The following is a 24,135-nucleotide window of genomic DNA, read 5'->3' as shown; positions in this document are numbered from 1 at the left end:
AAAGTCACTGCCTAGTTTGGAACTGGGATACTTCCAGTAAAGAAGGAAATGTGGTTGAAATGGGCATTTGTTTAATAAAGCTTATCTAAGCTTTTTATGATTATCTATGAAGCATGGGAAGGACTCCTGTTGCAACAGGATCAACCTTTTAATTCGTTTGTCCTAAGGCTTCTCACTAGGGTGAGGCTGCTGGTTGTATTCAGTGTCTCTACCCAGCTGCCTCCTCCTCTGTGTGGTTTCTCAGTGCCGTTGCTGCATTCACCCAGAAATCTCTCCCTTACCCACTTCGAGTCCTGACAGGTCTCTACTTCCTACACAACCTTTTTCTCCCTTCCCTTCTCACATACAATTTTAGGAATCTCCTGCTGGCCCCTCACCAACTTTCATCCCTTTCATATTTATCCTCTGTGAACACCAAAAGAATGGAAAGGGAGTGGATCCATAGGATGGAGAGAAATAAGTTGATAGGCTGTGGCTTTTCATTATAAATACTTGCAAACAGTTAAACTTTTTGACCATATACTTACAATACTTCAGTGAAAGTGAAAGTGAATCAGTTTGCCATTCTTGATAACTCCATTGTAGTCTCATGAAGGTATTGATATGACTGTGTTATTCCTCTATTTAAAACCTTTTGATGGTGCCCTGTTGCCTATATGACCTACATGATACCAACATAACCACAGTTATGTATTCCTGTGCTTCTGCACACGCTGCTCCTCTGCCAGGAATGCAGACTCTGTTGGTGAGGAACCTGATCATTGTGTCAGAGTCTTCTCTGGACCGGGGTTTTGCATAGGACCCTGCCCTGGCTTGGTTTTGACAGGCTGCTCGTAGTGCTCTTCCCAGGGTGAGCAGGGATGGATCCGTCTCACGTAAACTGAGATGGGCTAACTAAATCTTTGGGCTTGCCCTCCGTGTTTCCCACAGCAGTCTGAGTTGTCAGCAGAAGAAAGTCCAGAAAAATTAGGAACCTCCCAGCTACATCGTCGGAAAGTCATTTCCTTGAACAAGCAGATTCTGCAGAAGACCAAACATCTGGAAGAGGTTGGTGGCTTTTTTTTTTTTTTTTTTATAATTACATTCAAGTAAAATGAAGCTATTCTTCAAGAAGGGAGAAAGCGGGGAAGGAGTGAAGATCTTCATGTTAGAATAGAAGTTCTAGAAAAGGAATTAGCCTACTACAGCCCTTAGGCCAGTTCAGCTGCCACCTGTGTTTGTAAGTCAGGTTTTATTGGAATACATGCACATCTATTTGTTTACATACTTTCTGTGCCCACTTTCAAGCTCCAGGGGCAGAACTGAGTAGTTGCTGCAGACATCACGTGTCCCAGAAAGCCCAAGATAGTTTACTTTCTGGCCTTTTCCAGATGTGGTTCATAAGGCTTAAAATATTTATCCTCTGACCCGAACTGAAAAGTTTGCCAACGTCTGTTCTAGAAGAAGGTCACATGACAAGAAGAGCATTTATTGGCTCACAAATGTTAACTGAACACTACTCTGCTAGGCCGTGGGGATGAATGAAGAACAAGTTATCCCTGCTTTTAAGGATCTTAAGATAGCAATGAGGGAACATATTCTAAACAAATACATCATACACACAACACCATTTAATTACAGCTGTGATAAGTGCTTGAAGTAGACTTCTAGAGTGATAAGATAGGGAGACTTGACCTAGCCTCAGTCACAGAGGACTCCTACTGAAAAGATGAATAGGTGTTTGCTGGGCTGGAAGGCTGCATGGGAAGTAGGTGGGGGCTTGGCTGGGAATTATTGGAACAACATGAGCTAGGACCTGGAAGAGGAAGGGTCCTGGCCAGTTTCTGTTTTGTGGCTGGAGAGTCTTAAGTGGGGCAGTTAGTTAGCAGAAGCTGATCAGACAGGACTTCCCAGGGCATGATAAGGTGAGTGGAAGCCATTGGAAGGTTTAAGGAAAGGAGTGGCATTATCAGCTTTGCATGTTTCAGAGACCATTCTATTTGTTGTGGGAGCATGAGTTCATTGGACTGACTGTTAGGTTGCTGATCCAGTAGTCCAGGCATGAGCTGTTGATGGCTTTGATGAGGTAGGGGAAATGGAGGAAACAAGTTTATTTTCAAGGGAGCTTTAGGACATGGTATTCTGTATACTTGGTGATGGATGGGACTATTTTGGAAAGACCTTCACATATTCATTCTAGAAAGTAGAGTTTGACTCAGGAACAATCAATAGAGGATAAAAAGTTGTTACATGCTTCAGTTGCATTGGCAGTACGCTTTAATTAATTAGAAAAGCACGTGTAGCAGAAGATTATGGGAATGAATACAGCTTCGTAAAGAACCATTCACCAGTAGTTCCTATAATAATTGATTTCCAAAAATGGGTGCCATTTGGCATTTTGAACTTGTACATTTTTTTATCCTTTCAAGTCTCACGTATTCAAAAGATATTAATACATCAAATGGGCTTGCTCGATCATTTTTTGTTTGAATTTGTTCTGTTAGAATTTGTTCTACCATAGCTGAACAAACAGTAGGTTGGTTTTGCCAAAATGCCTTGGATAATAAGCAAACAAGGATACAAAGATTGTGATTTGATTTCTGTTTTATTATTTAGACATTTTAACTCATAGCTCAGAGAGTATCCTCTCTACTCCTGACCCTTGCCATTATGATAAGAACCTGAGAGTGATCGGTTCAAAAAGAACTCATCACAGAATCAAGATAAGCCTGAATTAGGGATGATGCTTCTTTATCATAATGTCTTTACTCTCAGGAGGGAGATCATTTTGAAGATACTGCAGACCCCATGAGGCAGAGTATCTCAGCATGAATGTTTGCTTTTTCTCTCCCATCTAAACTTGGGGATAAGGGGTGCTAAGTGTCATTGCAGTGGCAGTCCCGGAGCATACTCAGCTGAAGGGGCAGTCCTCTCTGACTCGGGTCTGTTTTGCAGTTGGTCCAGAACCTATGGGTACCATGCATCTGTTATTTTTCAGGCACACTGCCCGTATGTAGCAGGCTCTGTAAAGGACAGCGATAATTATTACTGCAAGTAGTGCTCTTAATGATGACCAGCACGTACAGTAGTCCCTAGCCACGTAGCTAGTCAGCTGGACGAGGAAAATGATGAAGGGAGGGAAATATTTGCCAAGGTCACTTATCACGTATGAGTTAGGGGTCTCAGATGATAAAAAGAGAGAGAGTTCCAAGGATGAAATGAAAATATAAACAGGAATGCACTTATATGAACCAAAGCCTTATGCAGACATAAGGAATAAAAGATTAGAAAGCTTCTCAGATAAGTATAGAAATGAATGTAAAGATTGAAAGCCAACATCAACACTTTCATAAACATTTTTTCTCAAAATGTTTTGAGCTATAATAATATGCCTTTTTCATTTCTAGATAATTTGCTCCACCCATTTTAATTTGGAATGTCCTATCAAAATAAACAAACAAACAAACAAACAAACATTGTTGCCAAAGTTTAAATTTGACTTTGCTCTTTGACAAAAGGTTGCTCTTCCTAAATTTGCCCTTCTGCAAAAAGTTGTCCACCTCTGGACTTGCTGGTCTGCAGAGTTCCTTCACCTCCTAGTAGTCTCTGATTCTGTCCACCAGAAGTCACAGCATCGGCAACAAGCCTCTTGTGTGAGAATCCAGGTCTCTGGAGCGGCAGCCCCAGCTCCTTCCTCTGTCACCCTCCTGGACTGCCTCCCTGGCCACCTCACCCGGCCTTCACTCACTTCTTGGTGAGCACTGAACAGCGAGTCATAATGAGAGACCATATACTCCACATGCCTGTGTGTGAAGGTCTGCTACACACATTTTTTGTCCCTATCCGTTTTTAATAGCTTTAACCACTTTTAACAATTACAGGTTATAGTACAAGCTCACTGTAAATAAACCAAATAGTATGGAACTATATCATGAAATGAAGGTCCGCCCTCCCCCAAAATATGACAGTCCCCTCTACTCTTTGAAAAGGCCACTGTTTTTGAGAACTTTGCAAACACTTGTATATGCCCATTTACCTGGGGAGAACGGGTTGTCTGACTACAATATTCAGTTCATTTTTCACTTATTCTAAGACAGATGTCTCTCTGTCAGTAGTGATAATGGCTAATAAGGACTTTTTTACTGAGTACTTACAAAGTGCTTTTCAAACTCATTCATTCTTCTCACACAACATCCTTGTGGAAGAGGTACTATTATTTTCCTCATTTTACAAATAAACAAACAAACACAGAGAAGTGAGGTAGTTCGGCCTGTGATCACACATCTTTCTAATGGTGAAACCAAAACTTTGACTATATAAATATACCTCATTCTTTCTAATTGACTGCATAGTGTGACGTAGCGCATGTGTAATATAATTTATTGTACCTGCCCCCATTCATGGGTATGTAGATTGTTTCAGGTTCCCCCTCTCCACTGCAAATTTATGTATCTCTTTGTACAGTCATCTTTGTGCAAATATGTAAGTATTCCTGTAAGATAGATTTTAGGAAGTAGAATTGCTGGGTCAAAAAATATATGCATTTTTTATTTTGCTAGAAGCCATCAAATTATTCACCAGTTATTTTGCCAGTTTATATTTCCACCAGTAGTATATGAGAGAACCCAAACTCCTTAAATCCAAGAACTCCTCATCCAAGGTCATGCAGGTGGAAGGCAACCCGGATATACTCTCGTGGCCTTGATGATAACCCTGGGGAGGGTTCTAGCCCAGTAGACCAATGGGAGGAGGGGCAAAAGCAAGAGAAGGAATAAAGAGCCTCTCTGGGTACAAGGGAGTGTGCTGCAGAGGCGTAGCGCTGGGACGCAGCTAGTACATAACTGAGAAGAAACCTGAGACTGAGGAAGGAAAGAGGAACCCAGAAATGGAGGTAGCCAGCTACTGAATTTAGGGGTGAGTCTAAGGTTTAATGATGAAGAAGAAAATAGGGGTAGGAGAATCATGAAGAATTCCAGTAAGATGAAGAGCTCAGCTAAGCTACTGGGACATCCTGTTTGAGAAAAGATGGTCAGATGAGCAGATGAAAAGACCTCTTATGAAATCAGTTAAAGAGGAGAGATGAGTCTTCTCTAATTAGAAAGCTGCATCTCTGCCAAGACCCAGCCTGCTTGAGTCTTTGTTGTGATGCCTTCCTTAGACTCCCCGTGAGCCAGGCTCTTTCCTTGGGCCTCCCCCAGGTCTGGCCCTGCCCCAGCTATTCTCATACTCTAATCCCCAGTTTCCTGGTCCATCTCCTTGAGTGCAGGGACTGTTCCATGTTCATCATCTCCTCCCACACACCTCATGTGAGCGGAGCATGAGGTAAATGTCAAATGGCAGCTGGTCAGGCACATGGTTGAGAGGTGGGCAGCAAGGTGGGTGAGGCAGGTGGGAAATGCCAGGAGCCCTTCCTGGAGCCACAAAAGAGCTTCAAGAGTTCAACCACTAGTGTTTCAAGAGAAAAACTTTCTCCAGAAATATTCTTCTCTACCAGTTATCAACCAGGCCAATGGAAGTTCTCATTGCACAGATGGCTCCTTTGAAAAGGGAGAAGCCAAAGCCCACCTGCTTCCCTCCTTTATCACTTTTGCTATCTGCTTGAGTTGGCTTCTTGATAGGCCTCGTGGAAGTGTAACCATCCATCAGTCATGGAGACTAGAAGCATGATTTAGGAGTCATGATTCTGAAGGCGACATAACTGTTAATAGGTTGCTTACAGGTTCAAGGATGGGGCACGTTATTTTGAAGCAATCATTGAGACTCAGAATAAAATTTCTCATTGTTAATATGTACTCGGGTAACAGCCAAAGAGCCCGATATCATTTTCAGCCACTTCCCCTTTTCAGAGTGGAAATGTATAAACGCTCTGGGCTTTTGGTGAACGTTTTCAGATTTCTGAAAGTTCACAGACAGCACAAGGATATACCTTTTAGTAAGGAAAAGCGACATGACATTTTGCAGATGTACGTTTACAATTATGTAACTTTGAACAGTAAAGGGAATTCATTTTCTTTCTCTTAGTGTTGGAAGTCTTGAATTCTTTCTTCTATCTGAGATTGTTTGCCGGCCTGTCATAGTCTGTGCTAGAATCCTGAGTGCTGAAATGCAGTTTGTATTCTGTGAATGGGCACGCTGGTTGGTTAACCAAACTGAGTGTAGACAAACAGAAACATCAGACCTGAATTTGAATCCTGGCTTTATCAGTTAATAGCTGTGAAACTTGCCATCAAGTAACTTAACCCCTCTGAGCCTTTATTTCCTCATCTGTAAAATAAGAATAATGTCAGAGCGCCTGGGTGGCTCTGTTGGTTAAGCCTCCAACTCTTGATTTAGGCTCGGGTCATTATTTCACAGTTCCTTAGATCAAGCCCCTTGCCAGGCTCTGCACCGACAGCATAGAGCTTGCTTGAGATTCTCTTTCCCTCTGTCTGTGTCTCTCTCTGCCCTCTCAAAATAAATAAATAAACATTAAAAAAATAAACTAAGAATAATGTCTTCTTCCGTTGAATTTAAGGATTCAATGATAGAACTTACGCAGAATATCTAGCGTATCACCTGACATGTAGTTGGTGCTAATTATATGAATTTTTTCTTCACTTGTTGACAGCCATTCTAAAATTCCCACATTCGCTCAGTTTAAGTGTCTTCTGAGTTTCCATTTTCCCATGTGTGAGACGGGGATCCGCCCATAGCTGTGCTGCTGTAAGGATCAAATGAGATCAGGTATTTCCTCTTTGTTTTATAGCTGCAGGCAAGTCATACCAGCCTACAAGCCAGATATGATGAAACCAAGAAAACTCTGACAGAGGTGAGTAGATTTGCAGAGCCGCTTTTGGCCTGCACCCCTAATGGAATGCCTTGTATCATCAGTCTGTGGGGAGGCATCACTGTCCACTTCTCAGGGCTCAGGGCCGTCTGGGGACATGGGACCAGCTCACAGTATGACCCCTGCAGCCAGTTTATCCACACTGTCGTGGGCCGTGAAGCATCGGGAAAGGCTTCCCGAGGAAGGCCAGCCCACTCAGCAGGGCACGGGCCACGTAGAATTTGGGGGGGCCGTGCCCAGTAAGTGGGCCCGGCTCCTCTACAAGCCCACAGATTGTAGAATAGCTTCAAAGTACTGAATTCCTTAAGAACGAGAAGGCTTCTTTTCATAAGATGAGAGAACTACAGAAGGCTGTAATTTGTTGTTCAGCATTGTTGGTTATCTTCCAGGCCGATTGGGGGGGCAGGGGGGCGGTGGGTATATTTCGAAGCACATGATGCGTTTTCTACCCCAGGTTTGGAATCTGCCATCTCACATGGGCGTTTACAGTGTGGCTCACCTACTACTTGTGATGGCCTGGGAGACCAGGCCAGGAAAACAGATGCTTCTGATGCCAGCCCTGTCATGAGAGGAGTTTACATATTTCTGTCCCTCGTGTTTCCATAGAGAGCTATCCTCCTCTGGATCGGAAAAGCTCTCCTCATGGTGATTTTGGTGCTCGAGCGATAGCCACACTCTACAGGGGCCTCCTACAGGGGCCCCACCTGGTACTTTCCGAACCACATGGAAGCAGGACTGGTCTTCAACAACCTCTCTGACACTAAGGCAGTACCCCCCTCCCTTTTTTGTAATTTCACACAAAACGTGCCCGTTTAAAATTCTTATTTCTATAGCCATATGTAGCACTCAGCTCACTGCCTTGCTGTCAACCTGACGAAACTTTTTAATTCTGACCTGGGCCAGTCTCTTCAGTTATTGTCAGAATGTTTGCAAAGGGCAGGCAAAAGAACAGCAGAATGAGATTTTTTGTCATGCTTCCCAGAGAAGCCTGTGTCGCATTTGGACAGATGAGCTTTCTTCACACTGCTCTGTGACTACCTTCCTATGGGCTGGGTGGCAGACTCCTAGGGCAGAGCCCCTGCTGCTGTCTAAATGTTACTGCCACAGTCTCTGGCATGAAGTTTGCCAAGCCATGGATCAGTTTTTGTATAACCATCTGGGAGAGATTAAAGGCAAAGCATCTTGATATCAATTTCCTAAGACACTTGTATGGCTTAGGGTATAAATCCCAAGTGGCTCTAAAGGCATTTCTTTGTATTAAACACTAAATCAGGTATTTGCTGAGCTCCATGTGCTGGGAGGTAGAGGAAGTGATTTAAGTCAGTGATAGGAGATCGCCTCTTATCCTCAGGTAATAATAGCAGCCACCATCAGGATGTGCTGGCTGTGCTCTGGGCCCCTCACCTATATCAGTCTGTGGACTGTCTGTAACAACACTAGCAGCACTGTTTTCATCCCCATCGTGCAGCTGGGGACTTTACAGCTACACTGAGGATGCCGGGATTCCAGTGCTGGCTGTCGGGCACCAAAGACCTTGCTGAGAGCTCGCTCTCTCATGGGGCGGTCAAACTAAGTCCCGTCTAGGAAAATGGGAAGCCGTATAAAACCCAGCATTCAGCAACTTCTGAAGAAGCCTGGCTGGTCAGAGTCCTGAAGACCAGACCCCTGAGCAAGCAATGAACTTCACCTTTGGGCCTCTGCCTCCTTATCTGTTCAAGTCAAGGATTGGGCAAAACGAGCATTCTGACCCCTCTCACCTTTTCAGCAAAACCTGCCCTTCCAGGATAACCTGGTGGCACTGAAAACCAGGGGAGACCTGTCTTTCCAGTAAATTTAGTAAAGTAGAGAGGGCAGGGAAGGTCAAGGACAGACGACAGCCCATGACACCTGTGGGGAGGCTACGTGCTCCTGCATCACCAAGCCACCGGGTTCTGGCCTGTCCATGTTTTAATTTCAGCAGTCGCAGCTTTAATTTCCTACGTGTGAGGTTTCTTTGTAGTATGTGCAGTATTCTCTCCCACCTCTCTAAGGGCATCCATCATGTCGAAAGTTTTTCTTGATCTATAAACAATTTCTTCAGATCAAAATTGATTTGTTCAGTTTTATTTTTCTCATTTGTGGTTCTGTCTTACATGTTGGGTAATTCTTGGTGGTATGCTTATCTTTGGTTCTGAAACTTCCTATTACCGGCTGTGTGGATTCTGTATCCATTTTATGCAGCCTGCTTTGCTTTCCGTGATTGTTCTAGAAGGGTGGGTCCTACTGCTGGGTGAGATCAGCCGGTAGTATGTGATTTGGGGGGGGCACTCCACCTTTCTCCTGGGCATTACGGATTCTGGGAGCCCGCCTGCCTCTGAGGCTTGAGCTCCAGCTCATCGTTAGGGGAGCCAGGCTTCACTGCTTAGCGCAGCTGGCTCTCCTACTGCGATGCCAGCCCTGCAGACCATCCTTCCTGTGTCTGCTGATCCCATCCAGCAGGCCTCCTCAGCCCCGCCTTTCCAGCAGCCATCTTCTTGTCCCTGCGGTAGCTGCTCCCAGTTTAAACATAATTGTTTTTTCTTAGGACTTTGGCAAGAAGGGCTTGTTGCAACTTGTGCTTGGTCTTCCGTTTTCAACTAGTACCCTTAGAACTTTTTATCTTGTTTTTTTGAGTAGGTAACACATTCACACAGTTCAAAATTCAAAAAGTATAATAGTTGTATCACTGTAACCCAGCCATATAGTTACCCTCTCCAGAGGATCACCAGTTTCTTGTGAATCTTTTTACAAATACTTCATGCGTATATCCTTTTATACATGTACACATTCGATATATACATGCCTTTATACACATTGGAAACACATGGGAATCAACGTTTTGTACGTCATTATCTAACAACTAACAGTAGATGCTAGAGGTCGTCATAAAAGAGATGCTTTTTTCTTACTCTTTTTAGCACCTTTGTATTCTATTGTATACGTGTAGACCTCATAAATGGAAATCTGAGTTTCTTTAAAATTTCTTTTTTTAAATCCTCACTCTGACTCAGAAAAAGAAAGTGAAATTACTCAAGAAGATAGATTTAACCCTACCCCTGCTGATAGCCATGACATTGGTGTTGTGGAATTTAAACCAGGTCTGTCTCTCATAGCCTATTTTACTTCCCTCTTCATACCGACCTACCGAAAGGCACCTGCCGTCGGCCTTACTTTGGCTTTCCATCTGTGTGCTGCTGTGATTTAAAGTCATTGCCAAGATTCCCTTCACCAGCAGAATGTGTCTCAATGGGTCTGGTTTTGACCGTGTCATCCTCTCCACCCCCGTCCTGTTTCTCTTGTGCACCTGTTTAATCCGTGTACAGCTGGGTCCACTGGGCTTGGCCAGCTGTCGGAAGTGGGGCACAGATGTGAGCCGGGGGAGGGAGGATGCACGCGCTCACTCTCCTGTCCCCCCAAGTGTCTAGCAGCCATGCCTCTTTTCTGTCTCACAGTTGAAGAGCTACAGTGAGAGACTGGACAAGGAGCAAGCAGCCCTGGAGAAGATAGAATCCAAAGCTGATCCAAAGTAAGACGTTTCCGCGTGTGTTTACTTTCCCTTTGAAGAAAGTGACTCTGCCTGGTGTTTACTTTCCCTTTTCCCTGGTGTTCCCTTTGAAGAAACTGACTCTGCCACAGTGTCTGGTGGCTTATTTTGTTTGAACACAGGACTGAGGAGCTGAGGGTCTGGCCCCATGCGGGTCGGTTCGGTTCACACGCCCCATCCAGAATGTGGCGACTCCCCATTGCTCCGGCACTTGCTGAGAGGCTTGGGCCGCACTGAGTTGGCCACCTCGTTCTCCTAATTCCTGTTGGGAGCAGAAGCAACACACTTTTCATTTTGCTTTTGCTTTTTTGTTTTTCTGGTTTTTTAATTTTCATATAGTTTTTTATTTCAGAGAGAGAGCATGTGCAAGTGGGAGAGATGGGCGGGGGGGGGGGGGGGCGGGGGGGGGGTGGTGGGGGAGAGAGAATCTTAAGCCGGCTTCACACTCAGCACAGAACCCTACCTGGGGCTCGATCCCAGGACCCTGGGATCATGACCTGAGCTGAAATCAAGAGCTGGATGCTCAACCGACTGAGCCAACCAAGCGCCACCTTTGTTCTTCTGGTTTTAAAAACCAAATAATCCGTTCACAGAACAAAAAGGCATGTGGTGAAAGTCTCCCTCCCACCCGTGTCCCCAGCCACCCAGTTCTTCTCCTTGGAGTCAACCCTTGTTACCAGTTTTTTACTGGCAGCATTCCAGCCCTGCATCCTTGGGATTCAAGGTGCAGTCTTTTTTTTTTTTTTTTTTTTTTTTTAATCAAAGAATAGATGCTGGTTTTTTTCCTTCATTTTTATTAGTTTTTTTAATTGTCTTTAAACAATTTAAATAAAGTGTAAGACACACTGACATTTGACTTTTTTGGCACCAAAGTGTTTAGGTGCCAGGTAAAATCTCCCTGAATGATATTGTAAATCATAAAAAGCTTCAGGCACAGATTGAGCAGTCCCAGATTTGAAGGACATTTTTAGCAAAGAAGGCACAGATTACTTGGCTTTATAATTAGCAACGCTTCTTTCATGATATGGAGCAAAGTATTGTCAGATACTTGACATTTTTATTTTCAAATTAATTCTTCTAATGACCTTAAGTAATTTGTCTCCTTTTCGTGGAAATTAAAAACTGTGTGATGCCATCTATGCTCTGAATACTGTTGAGTAATTGGTACAAGTAGATGCAGTATTCTTGAAACTCATTGATGTTTCTGCAGTTGACATTTTAATTCTGCATTCTGTGATGTTTGTTTGGATGTGGCCCGATGGACTTGAGTATATAAATGAATGATAATGTCAGTTAAATGGGAGTCATTATCATTTGTGGAGAACCCATTAGACACTCTGGAGAGAGACAAAGGAAATTTAAAAGGGAGTCCCTCTTTAGCTGGGGACTTGGTTTTAGGTGTGATTCATAAAATCATAATGGCTTTCCATATGTCATTGTTTGGTCTTTTCTCTTCAGCATCCTGCAGAACCTGAGAGCACTTGTAGCCATGAATGAAAATCTGAAAAGTCAGGAACAGGAGTTTAAAGCACATTGTCGAGTAAGTGTTGCTTGATGTGAGCAGATCTTGAACCAGGACTCTTGTGAAATGTCACCACCCCTTGTGCTGTTGTGGCATCCGACTCCAGTGCAGCCGAAAACGTAGATTCATGGAGCAGTTCTGTGTCAGTTGTGTAAGATGAACGGGGCCCTATGGTGGGTACCCGCCACCCTGAGGAGACTGGAAGTGAGTCACATCGGTCACTGTGTGTGTCAAACCCCCAAACTGAGAGCACAGTCTAACAAACACTGTGTTCTAATTTATATGTATATTTAGAAGTCTTATAAAGTGTGAAAGAATAACATCATGTGAACCCAGGCCTGTCCTGTAAACCTGGGATGTCTGGGGGTCCTGTGATAAGCCCTCACTCCTGGTGGTCACTAGAGGGGTGGTGCGGGCACAAGTCCATTCGCCAGCTTGTCTGCATTTTGTAAATGTTCGTATCGCCTTTAAAGGAGGAGATGACGCGGCTGCAGCAGGAAATCGAAAACCTGAAAGCCGAGAGAGTGCCAGCTGGAGATGAAAAGGTAAATACAGGCTCGGAGGGAGTCCTCAAGACTGTTAGGTGCTGTTGTGACTTATCAGCGGGAGGATTTCTGGAGGACTGACTGGCAAAGAGTCTGATGCTAATAAGGACTGACCAGTTTCCCTCAACCTGGTCCTCTGAACACATGCTTCTCCACTGTTTTCATCACAGAATTTTCTTAGATTTCCATCCCTCTCCTTAGATTTCCATCCCTCTCATTTACCCTCTGGAGGCTTCCCCCTCCACTTAGGGAAGGGGTGTTTCTAGGAACCTTCTTCAAAGAGCAACCTGTTCTCTAAATTTTGTACCAATTTACTCACTTCATCCTCTGCTGCTGCCTGGGGACATGCCCTGCCCCTAAAAGGCAGCAGTAAGCAAGGAACAAGGCATAGTGTTAGAGCTCCAGCATGACTGGAGCATTGCTGGATGTCACCAGCTGGCTCTCAGGACACAGGACTTGCTCTTCTTGAAACTCATTGATGTTTCCGCAGTTGACGTTTTAATTCTGGATTCTGTGATGTTTGTTTGGATGTGGCTGGCTCTCAGGACACAGGACTTGCTCTTCTGGGGAGCCAGTGGGAATTTCCGCTGAAAGTTAAGTTAGGGGCAGCTGGGTGGCTCAGTTGGTTAAGCGTCTGGCTCTTAATGTTGGCTCAGGTCAAGATCTCACAGTTTGTGAGTTCGAGCCCCACATCGGGCTCTGCGTTGTCAGCGTGGAGCCAGCTTGGGATTCTGTCTTCCTCTCTCTCTGCCCCTCCCCTGCTCGCTCTCAGTCTCTCTCAAAAATAAAGAAAATAAATAAATAAACTTAAAAAATAATTTTTTTTATTTTTTTATTATTTTTTTTAATAATAATTTTTTTTTAAGTGAAAACACAGGCCAGAAAAAAAGTTTGTGTCTCTCACCAAGTAAGACTAGGGATTACTGGTTTTGTTTTTCCTTGTCACACTTCATTCTAAGCTCTTCCCCTGAGGCCCCAAGTGCTTACGATGCAAGACGCAGGAGCTGGTTGTCTCAGAGCCCATTGACTGCACCCTCTCCCTTTAGATCCAGTTCAGGCAGCTCAAAGCTCAAGGAGGGGAAGAGGCTGGTTCAAGCCACCCAGCACCAGTCCACGTACCCTAGCTCAGGGACCGTGCTCCTGGCTGTGCAGGATTTGTGTCTTGGAGGTGTCTCCATGCTGGCAGGATGGGACTGGCACAGGAGAGTAGCAGAATCTGGCCGTGCAGTGCAGCAGTGTTCTGGAACCTTCATCAGACAGCCAGCCTCTCTGGTTTTTCTAAAACTTTGAGGCTCAAATCGTCAGCTCAGCCACTGAGTTTGCATAAATCAGACTTTCAAGATCATATTTCTCTTCTTAGCAATCACATCTTGTTGGAGGAATTATTACATTCAAAGACAGTTGCAGTTTGTTTGTTGTGACACACATGTAAAAACAAATTAAAATCTGGGGCCCGTAGACATGGCCCATGAACTGTCCCCCACCCCTTCCTACATCCAGACCCTCAGCTTCTGTCCCATACCCCTTACTCAGGAAGGATGTTCATTACTTTTCATCATTTCAGACCCTGTCTTCTGGAGATCCACATGGTGCCCTAACCCCTGTGATGACTCATAATGTAAGTACGTACCCAATCTCAGGACTGCCATTGCCCTCCCCAGGAGTGGCCACCAGCGTTGTACCTTCCCCTGACAGTTTTCACACCTGCTTTAATTTTCACTATGACCACGTCTTGGTGTGTGGGCTCTCAGGGGCATTGCCCCATTTTACACACCTGGCCCCTCAGATGGAAGCAGGGTCTAACCAGTGATCGCCCTGAAGGCCGCCATTCTGGAGGGTTTTCTCCCAGACTTTGTTCAGGCGTTCTGTGTTTGCTCTGGTATCCCAGCTGAGAAGGCGAGAGGCCTGCCCTGGCCACACCTGCTGGTCCCAACCCACAGGCTCGGAGGGGTGGGGGTGATGCAGAGCGAGGAAACTGTCCCTATGGTACTACATTCCAAGGTCAGCACACCGTAAGGGACCAAACAGGAAATAGCCTCAGCTTTGTGTGCCAACTCCGCTACCCGAAGGCAGGGTCCGTATGTAAATGAAAGGACATGGCTTTGTTCCTATAAAACTTTATTTACAAAAATAAGCAGAGAGGTGAATTTGGCCCACAGGTTGTTAAACCAGTTTCTTGTAATTCAGTGCTGCCCAAAAGAACGTTGTGCAGTGATGACAGTGTTCTGTGTCCACACTGTTCACTCTGATAGCCACTAGCTCCTTGTGTGGCCCCTGAGCACTGGAAGCGTGGCTATCATAATTGAGAAACTGAATTTTTTTTAAATTTCAGTTAAAGTAAATTTAAACAGCCCCATGTAGCTAGTGGCTCTCATGTTGGATAGTGTAGCTCTAAGTAGAAACGTAGAAAACAAATCCAGCGTCACTGTAAACGCAGATACCTAGAACAAGAGATTCTTTAATAATGACTTCCTTATCATTGTAGATTTTGGTGGCAGGCATAAATTGGGGGATACTCCACTTAAGAACACTAGATTTCACCTAGACCCCAGAAGAAGGAAGAATTGTAATAAAGTGATGTGAAAGAGCCTCAAGGGTCTTACATAACACAGAGACCCAGACCCTAAACTCAGCCATTGGAGAAAAGAAATTTGGGGCCTCAGAATGGAAAGATGTGACAAAAATATTCAATTTCTGGGGTATCTGGGTGGTTTAGTTGGACGTCTAACTCTTAATTTTGGCTCAGGTCATGATCCTGACCTGACTCATGGGATCGAGCCCAGCATCAAGCTCTGCACTGAGTGTGGATCTGCTGAAGATTCTCTGTCTCTCTCTCTCTCTCACTCTCTCTCTCTCTCTCCCTCTCCCTCTCTCTCTCTCTCTCTCCCCCTCTGCCCCTTCCCCTACTCACGCTGTCTCTAAAAAAAAAAAAAAAAGTTTCACTTTCAAAAGACTTCATTGAAGAATGAAAGTTTCCTGCTCTTAGATGGTTGTGTCCTTTTCCAATTTTTAGGAAGACCTAGACAAACGTTATAATATGGAGAAAGAGAAACTTTACAAGATTCGTTTACTACAGGTAAGTGAAAGCACGAACAAAAAGATAGATAAATATACCTAACTAGGTATGAATGTCCTGTAGCAGAACTAGGAATTGTCAGTATCTAAAAACGAGGTTGGTGCTGAGGCTGCCTTCTGGAGGGTAACTACGTGGTTTAAGATAACAATAACACCTCACTTCGGTATGTTACTTTCCTTCATGTTGATTGATCCTGACCCGGGGTGGAGAGTAGGTTTTAGCCCCATTTTCTGTATGAAGAAGCTGACTCAGATCCGTTCCATGCTTGTCCAGAGTCAAGCAGCTGGTGAGTGCCAGAGCCGGCATTCAAGTTCTAGTGCTCTCGTACAGTGCCCATTTTGGCTGTCTTGTTTGATAACCTTGGAGGTTTGTAAGAAAGCCATTAAATATGGGGGAAGTAGGTTTTAGAGTTGGTCCCAAAGATAAATGGACATAATGTCAAAATTGCGTGGTAAAATCCCTTACATTGCCAGGATCTGACTCACAGAAGCTCAGAAGCCAAGACCTAACTTGTGTTGTACTTTGGCTTGGGCCTACTTCCTGTTCCTGGGAAGAGAAAGCCAGGCTCTGATGGGAATGGCCAAAGGGCTGCCGGGGCTGGTGAGCCCTCATTTCTCCTGTCTCTGGCTGTTGCTTCTTTTGCTGAGCTATTTGGTGAAATTCGGATATGTCAAATTCATCCTTAATACAAGGACACTGCTAATCTTTAAAGAAACAGAATTAAATAAAATCAGGAAAACACAGCTGCATACTTGAAAATTTGTGACTGTGTGCTTACAGTATATTCAGGGTTGCCTTAGGTCCCAGGAATAGTAAATGGGATGGCCAGTCTTCTGGGAGCTGGCTGGCTATTTGAGAACCAAGATATGTGCATATACATCAAAGTACGAGGGTGTTTATATGCAAACTGCCTATTGTGGGCAGCTGCAAACTGCCTATTGTGGGCAGCTTGAAACTAGCTAAAGGGAAGCTACCATAAAACCATAGTCCTGCTGAGGGGCTGAGCCAGAGCAGGGGCCATGGGGATGGGCAGAAATGACCTGGCACAGGAGAGACTGAGGAGCTGTATCTGATAGGACCTAGCATCAATTGGGTCAGAGAAACAGAGGAGTCATGGATGGTACTTGAATTTCTGACTCAGGCTGTAGGGTAGATACTTGTGTTATTCACTGAGTGAAAGCATTAACAAAAGGAATAGGCTTCAGGGCGTGTGTGTATAGGAGTGTTAACGAGCTTTAAAAGTTGGGGCACTCGACTAAGTAGAAATGTCCAAGAAATGATTGGATGTCAGGTCTGATGCTCAGAATAGTCTGGGCTGGAGATTTGGATGTTGGCACTGTGTAGGTGATAACCAAAGCTGTGGAAATGGGGCAAACCCTGTGTGGGGACAGGCAGAGGGAAAGAAGGAACCCAGGAGGGAAGGAAGCCAGATGGGTAAGTGCAGGGGCTTGCAGAAGCTGAGCAGGGGGCTCGGCAGAGAGAATAGTGAATTTTGCTAGAAATCAAGAAAGCTGGAAGCTGATGGTTGTCCATGAGCTGTCTCCCAGAGGAGGCCTGTGGTGACCTTGGTGAGAGCAGTACAGTGGGAGTCTGGAGAAGCCAGCTGCCATGAGGATGACCACAGGGCATGGGGGCAGCAAGAGGCACTGAGAGGCTAGGGAAGGTGGGCTATTGTTGCAGAAGGAGGCTGAGGGCTGAAAGGTGATCAGAGCTTAGGGAAGGGCTTTTGAGGGATGAGGGACTGTAGCCTGTCTAAATGCTGGTGAGAAGGAGCCAGTAGAAAGGGAAAGGTTAAAGATGTATTAAAACAGTGAATAATTGTATCTTAAGATTCCTGGGGGGGAGAAGAGGGGAAGGGGGCGGGGACATAAGAGTCAGAGCCTGAGCACCCAGAGGGCAGGGTAGTCTTGGCCAATAGAAGCACATTTTTGCCTCTGACCAGAGCCTCAGAGACCCGACGTTGGGTGTGGTCTCCAGAGGGGCTGGTGACCTTCTCTCCCAGAGGTTTGTATTCCCCCAGTTCTTCGAGACACACACGTGCTGTCGTGAGCAGGGCGGGCCAGAGAGAGATGGGGTGGCACAGGAGAAGGGCAGTGCCAAGAGCCTGTTAGTCCTGGACCATGAGTGGGAGTGGGGAGCAGTGTGGGAACCCAGCCACTTCCCACTGGTACTGCCTGCCAGGCCTCGGGAGCCTAAACCCTCCCCGAGCCACACAGCACCGCTGTGCCTCCCCAGGTACAGTCAGTGGCCAGTTTGGCTAACGTACCCCAAATCCATGGTATGGAGAAAATTCTAGAAAGGTATTGGAGGAGCTTATCAACAGGCTGAGGAATTTGGAATCCATATGGAGGCAGTTCCTCATCACCTGGGAGGCCTTCCTTTCCGTACCTGTTCCGCACCTGGTGGTGGTGGAATCCACTACTCTAGAGACTTTTGGGACCTGGAGGGACGGCTGAGGGCTCTCCACAAAAGCCTTAACTACTCAGGATTTTCCTTGCCGACCCATTAACATCGTGCCTTCTCTGGTTCTAGTTCATAGCTACGCACACCTCCGTGTGTTGCAAAGTAGAGGAGAGTCCGTCAGAATCTGAGATGGGGGCCTCAGGCCACAGCAGATTTTCGGGTGTGTGGCTGTGCTCAGAAGGAGATGGGGGCAGAGAGCATGTAAGACCTTTTACCAAATAGTACTGTCTCCTCCTCCCTTTTGCCTTTAGGCTCGAAGAAATCGAGAAATAGCGATTTTGCATCGCAAGATTGATGAAGTTCCCAGCCGAGCCGAGCTAATACAGTATCAGAAGAGATTTATTGAACTCTACCGCCAGAGTAGGTGCAAACAATCCTGGTGGTGGGAGGGTCAGGAGGCGAGGGTCCTGTCCTGCGGGAGCATGGTGCAGTGTGCATCACAGTGCAGTCCGTGAAAGCCACCACCAAAAGGGGCTCCGTGTCGTCACCAGGCCCACTGGGCGCTCATTCCACAAAGCTCACTGCTGAGTGACCCTTAACCCCGGGAGCAGCACTGGGGGGCTCTGCTGCCCTCTCTGTGGACAGATTGAGCTAATTGAGCTCTTAGCATGATGCTTCAAACCCGCCCTCCTCCTGGTCAGCCATCTGGCTCCACTGAGCCCCCCATCCGCTTTCCAGCTTCACACGGGACAGTCAGCACCCCGCAATATAGCATCTCTGGATGAATCCTCACTCATTGTTCTTCTCTACAAACTTTCTTGCCTATGTGGTCCTTGATTTTGACAGCATTGTGTTCATCCAGTAATCTAAGACTGGGTGTCCCTCAGCCTGAACCAGTGAGCACAGCTCGTCAGGTCCAGGGTGGCCCTCAAATTGTCATTGCCTCTCTCCCACTGCGATAGCCATTCTGACTTGTGTCGTAGCTCAGCTGAACGACCACTAGCTGGTCTGTATACCCTTCCTTGAGTTCCTCACCCACCCGTCTGTCATGTCACTTCTTTCTCTGCTGACCAGTCTTCAGGAATTCCCCGGGCCAGCCTACTGAGGACAGCATCTCTCCATATTATCTCCAGATCCTTCTCAGTCTAAGTTGCTGCCTGGAGGCCCCCTTTTCCTTCTCTAGGTTCACATTCTGGCTTCCCCTGCCCACACACTACCCCTCAACACACCATGCACTTTGACATACATCTTGGGCCTTGACTCCTCTTGTTACCTGTGCCTGGGACTCCTTCTCAGTTCTGTCAGACCCAACTCAGATCTAGTCTGTAAATGGGTCCTGGGCCATCACCCCTTCTTCTAGGTCCCCAGTCATGCATATGCCCTGGATACTTGCAGCTCAACAGATACAGAACCGAATTCAGCCTCCCTACCCCATTTCCCCTCCTGCTCACTGGGATCACTGTCTAGCCAGCCTGTACCCCCAGCCCCTTAGTCTCTGACTCCGCTGCCCTTCTGGTTCTACTTCCAAGAAACGGTCAAGTCTGTTTCTTCTGAGCCACTGCCATAGCCACCTTCTCAGCACTGCCCAGAGTCTGCACTCTTGTGTGACAGGTCTTAAACGGAAGTTGGACCATTTTACACTCTCACTTTAAAGGCTCTAATATCCAACAGCTCCCCGTAACTTGTCAGATGATCTTCAGAATCCTAAATGCACTGGTCAGAGTCTTGCATCAGGTGGGCCAGCTGCCAGCCAGCTTCCCCTGCAGCCCCTCAGTGTCTCACCCCTCTCGCAAGGGTGTCTGTGTTTTGGCCTCTGAGCTGGTCCCCAAGTCCACAACGCCACTGTCCTGCAGCTCCCACTTGGCTGGCACCATTTCTTCTTCCAAAACCTACCTCAGACGTCACCTTGGGGTGCTGGCCTTTCAAACATCCGTGCTGGTCTCAGCCAAAGCAGTGTCTTTGCTTGAGTGAGGGTTACGCTTTTTTTCACGCCTGACCCCATCCTGATGTTTTCTGTGGTCCTCAACCATGCTTCAGCTGGCCAGAGGCAGACAGCAACACTCATAGTTAAATCTTTCCCCTTTAATTTTCTATCTCTGCCTACTTTCCAGCTTTGAACAATAATAATATTCAATAATACCTTGCATCAGTATATTTTAGAGTAAATTTGACACTTGTTAAAGCCCTTTTGATAGGACATTTTTACACCAAAAACATTTCCAAGCAGTTGCATCAAAATATCTGTATCCTTTCCATTATTAGTATTTATCATTGTCAAATATCCGCAGCCTCCACCCAGTCTCTGATCTGAATAGAGGAAAGGTGACAGGCACATCCCTGAGCAGCAAAGCTAAAAGTTGATTGTTTGATTGATTGATTTATGGCAGCGATTTTCAACTTTGACTATCCATTCTAATCACCCGGCCCCGCCTCCAGAAAAATCTCACTTAATTGGCCAGGAGATTTTATTTATTTATTATTATTTTTTTTTAACGTTTATTTATTTTTGAGACAGGGAGAGATAGAGCATGAATGAGGGAGGGTCAGAGAGAGAGGGAGACACAGAATCGGAAACAGGCTCCAGGCTCTGAGCTGTCAGCACAGAGCCCGACACGGGGCTCGAACTCACAGACCGTGAGATCATGACCTGAGCCGAAGTCGGACGCTTAACCGACTGAGCCACCCAGGCGCTCCTGGTCAGGAGATTTTAAAAGCTCCCCAGGCTATTCTGTGTTTCAGCCAGGCTTAGAATCCCCTGTTCTAAAGCTCTTAGCAGGAATACTAGTTTATACTGAGTAGTTCATGTAATGATTTTTGTACAAATTAGACATTTCTGTGTTGGAAACATTTTTAACTACTGCCTCAGAATACTTGTATCAGATTATTAACTTCTGTTTCCAGTTATGTATGGCAATATCGCCAGCCCCCACCCATCTTTGGGCTGCACAGCTTGGGGGAGAGACAGCTATCACTGGGTAATAAAGTTAAAAGTTGGCTGCGTGGCTTAAAGAACCTGGTTTCAGTGTTAGTGGCAGTTGCCCAAGGAAACCACAAGTGCCCACCAGCCTGCTCTGCCTCTCTCTCCCCTCCCCCAGTCATGCTGCTCCAGAGGGAACTTGTGTTTGGGGAGCAACTGGGAAACCAGACCCCGCTGTCATCTGGCCAGTTACCTGATCAGAATCTTAGACATCAGCATCTTTGGCTACGGCTAAATTGCAGGGCTCAGTTTAGGCCCAAAGGCTGATTGTGAATCCAGGTCTTGGGATTTTGTCTCCTGCTAGAGACAAAACTCAGAGCAATGAGGAAGGCATTTAGGCTCAGAGTCACATGGGGGGACCGCCCAAGCACCCAGCCACCGAACAGGAGGAGGAACTGGGGCAGGAACCGTCCCCACCCCCTCCACCCCACTAGCCTCCCCAGTGACCTCGTCCTCTAGTGAATACGGCCCACTCCTAGTCCTGGAATTTGGTGCTTGCCTCCTAAGTCATTCTATCAGGAAGAGTAAAGATGGAGAGGTGGGCAGAGATGCAGAGGAATTTTGTAGGAAAGGATGTTGGGAGCCTGGTAAATAAGACCTCCCCACCCCTTAGTCATGGGCCCACAAATGGGCAGAAAAGGCACTCTTACTGGCACGTACTGTGCCCTAGGTCAGGCACGTCGTTCACCCAGTAGGTATTCTGGAGGACCTGCTGTGGGCCCGCACCGAGCATGGGGCTACAGAAGTGAGTAGGCTGTGGCTCCTGCTCCTGAGGGTGTGGGAAGGGAGGAAGCCACACAAACAGGAAGAGCTGGCGTGCCCTCCCACACCATGCACACCAAGCGTCCTTGCCACCGTCCCCCCAGGACCCCTCACCTGAGAAACTACCTACCCCACATGCTGACAGGTTCCTCTGGCCCCTCGTTCCAGCTGGGCCAGTCACAATGGCCAGCTACCATCCGCCTGCAGCGGCTCTGCACGGGCTCGACTCTGGGGCTTCCGCACAGATGCCCCTACAGGCCACAGTCCTGAGGGTGGCCTTCTGGGAGGAGAGGGTGCTCACGGCTGTTCTGATCCGTTTTCTTACATGTGTGCTGATGTCTTTGCATCTACAGTTTCGGCTGTGCACAAAGAAACCAAGCAGTTCTTCACTTTATATAACACCCTGGATGATAAAAAGGTTTATTTGGAAAAAGAGGTAAGAATCTGTATAAAAAGAAAGTAACTTAATCAGATGAGCAAAGACCAGGGCTGTCGACCCCAGGAAGTTTGAAGGATGCAGTCAGTGTGAGCAGAAGGGGCACACACCGCATGCCCAGTGCTGGGTTACAAAGTTAGTAACAGACACCTTGCTGCTCCTGTGGCCTGTGCCAACCTGGGACGGCTCGAGCTGTTTTGTCGTGCCCTGTGAGAAACGGGGTTCACATGGAGGGGGCCTGGGTCAGTGAGACTTTCATTTGAGTTTTAAACGAAGGAAAGGGGGCGCCTGGGTGGCTCAGTCGGTTAAGCGACGGACTTTAGCTCAGGTCATGATGTCACAGTTTGTGGGTTCGAGCCCTGCATCAGGCTCTGTGCTGACAACCCAGAGCCTGGAGGCTGCTTGGGATTCTGTGTCTCCCTTTCTCCCTTTGCCCCTCCTCCACGTATGCTCTGTGTCTCTCTCTCTTTCAAAAACAAACATTAAAAACAAATTTTTTTTTTCAAAAAAAAAGAAGGCTAGATAAAAGAATCAGCTAAATAAAATGGGGATGTTGGGCTTATTACAGTATACACGAGGAATCTAGCTTTTTAATCATCAGGGGCCAACAGGAGTGAAAAGGCTCGCCATGGGCACAGACACCCCCTCCGCATTACTCTGACACTCAGGATTCAGGGCTCCCTCACAGTGGACAAGTGATTAGAGCAGGGTGTTCAGCTATGTTTAAAAAAAAAAAAAAAAAAAAAAAAAAAAAAAAGGAACAATGTGGTCTTCGCTGTGGCAGCACAGTGGAGCAGAAAGTACACACGCTTTCCAGTCAAACAGATTTGGGTTTTAGTCTGGCCTTGTTTTCCTCACCCATAAAGAGGGCCATGCTGCCCACTTCATATGATCGTGTTGGAGACAAAACAGGAAATGACTGTGAAGTTCTTACATCTGGTGGGTCCCAGTGCATGTTAGTTCCCACCTACCGCCTCACCTCGAGGTCAACAGAATTTTTTTCCATTTCATTGTCACCTTGCAAGCTGCCCTGCCTCTTTAATAAGAGCCATACTGCAACTGCGTCTTTTTCCTGTCCCCAGATGGAGGCATGTGTAATTAGTGCCACCTTCATTGGCTATTGTCAATCAAACCAGATCAATCTCTCTCTTCCTAGAGGACGCTTCTTGAGGGAGGGGCATTGAGTTCACTTTTCCTCTGTCCGGGGGTCGTACATAGTGATGGGCACATAACAGGCATTTGAGAAATGCTTGACTGTACGAGTGGAGTGCATTTGATGGGTTTTACATCAGACCCGGGAGATAGTTCTGCCACATACCTTGGCCTTGGGGTCTTTCTACCTAGTGCGGGAAAGACTTGCCAATGAACTTAGGGGCAGGCCAGAGCCTTCTTAGAAAGCCCATCACCTTCCTCCAACAGCAGTGTTTAAAGTTGGTCCATTCTTTTTTTTTTTTTTTCTTTTCATGTTTATTTTTGAGAGAGGGAGCATGAGTGGGGGAGGTGCAGAGAGAGAGGGAGACAGAGGATCTGAAGTAGGTTCCATGCTGACAGTAGCAAGCCTGATACGGGGCTTGAACTCACGAACCGTGAGATCATGACCTGAGCTGAAGTCAGACCCTCACCCAACTGAACCACCCAGGTGCCCCTGGTCCGTTCTTTTAAAAACTAGGAGTATGCGGTGGCTGGAAGCTTTTTAATTCCAAGCCATATTCACATAGAACTTTGCATTTGGTTAAATTGTGCCTTTTATTCCAAATCCATTAAGGCCTGTGCTATGTTAGCTTTCAAACATCCCTGGGGAGTCGCAGGGACAGGAATATCATTTCCGTGTTACTAACTGAAGTCCAAGTACAATAAATCACAAGTTGAGTTAATAACACAGCCAGAAAGAAGATCTAGGGTTCTAGACCCCGAGCTCAGAGCCTTGCCCTGGACTGCAGTATTGGGGCAGAGAGAGGGTCCTGTGTGTGTGGGCTAAGGTGTTCTCCACGGGAAGGGGGCCTTGAATGATGGATTCCCACAGAGATTCTCAGAGCTGCCCAGTACC

The 24,135-nt window shown here is 46.3% G+C and overlaps 1 protein-coding gene across 4 annotated transcripts in view; it reads left to right on the top strand.

Annotated features, from left to right (window-relative positions):
- The window catches only part of CCDC93 (coiled-coil domain containing 93), a 97,379-nt gene that overhangs the window by 56,969 nt on the left and 16,275 nt on the right, over positions 1-24,135 (top strand). For all 4 annotated transcript variants that reach the window (XM_019469328.2, XM_019469327.2, XM_019469326.2 and 1 more), the window contains 9 exons: positions 931-1,047; positions 6,725-6,787; positions 10,276-10,349; positions 11,826-11,907; positions 12,363-12,434; positions 13,999-14,052; positions 15,448-15,510; positions 18,225-18,333; positions 22,006-22,088. In XM_019469328.2, coding sequence (XP_019324873.1) covers positions 931-1,047; positions 6,725-6,787; positions 10,276-10,349; positions 11,826-11,907; positions 12,363-12,434; positions 13,999-14,052; positions 15,448-15,510; positions 18,225-18,333; positions 22,006-22,088 — 717 coding nt within the window. The remainder of the gene's footprint in view (positions 1-930; positions 1,048-6,724; positions 6,788-10,275; positions 10,350-11,825; positions 11,908-12,362; positions 12,435-13,998; positions 14,053-15,447; positions 15,511-18,224; positions 18,334-22,005; positions 22,089-24,135) is intronic.

This window comes from Panthera pardus, unplaced genomic scaffold (genome assembly GCF_024362965.1).
Source record: "Panthera pardus isolate Hobbes unplaced genomic scaffold, ASM2436296v1 HiC_scaffold_10, whole genome shotgun sequence".
NCBI classification, from domain to species: domain Eukaryota; kingdom Metazoa; phylum Chordata; class Mammalia; order Carnivora; family Felidae; genus Panthera; species Panthera pardus.
Note: the sequence above shows the minus strand (reverse complement) of the source record. Positions and strands in the feature narration are given on the sequence as shown.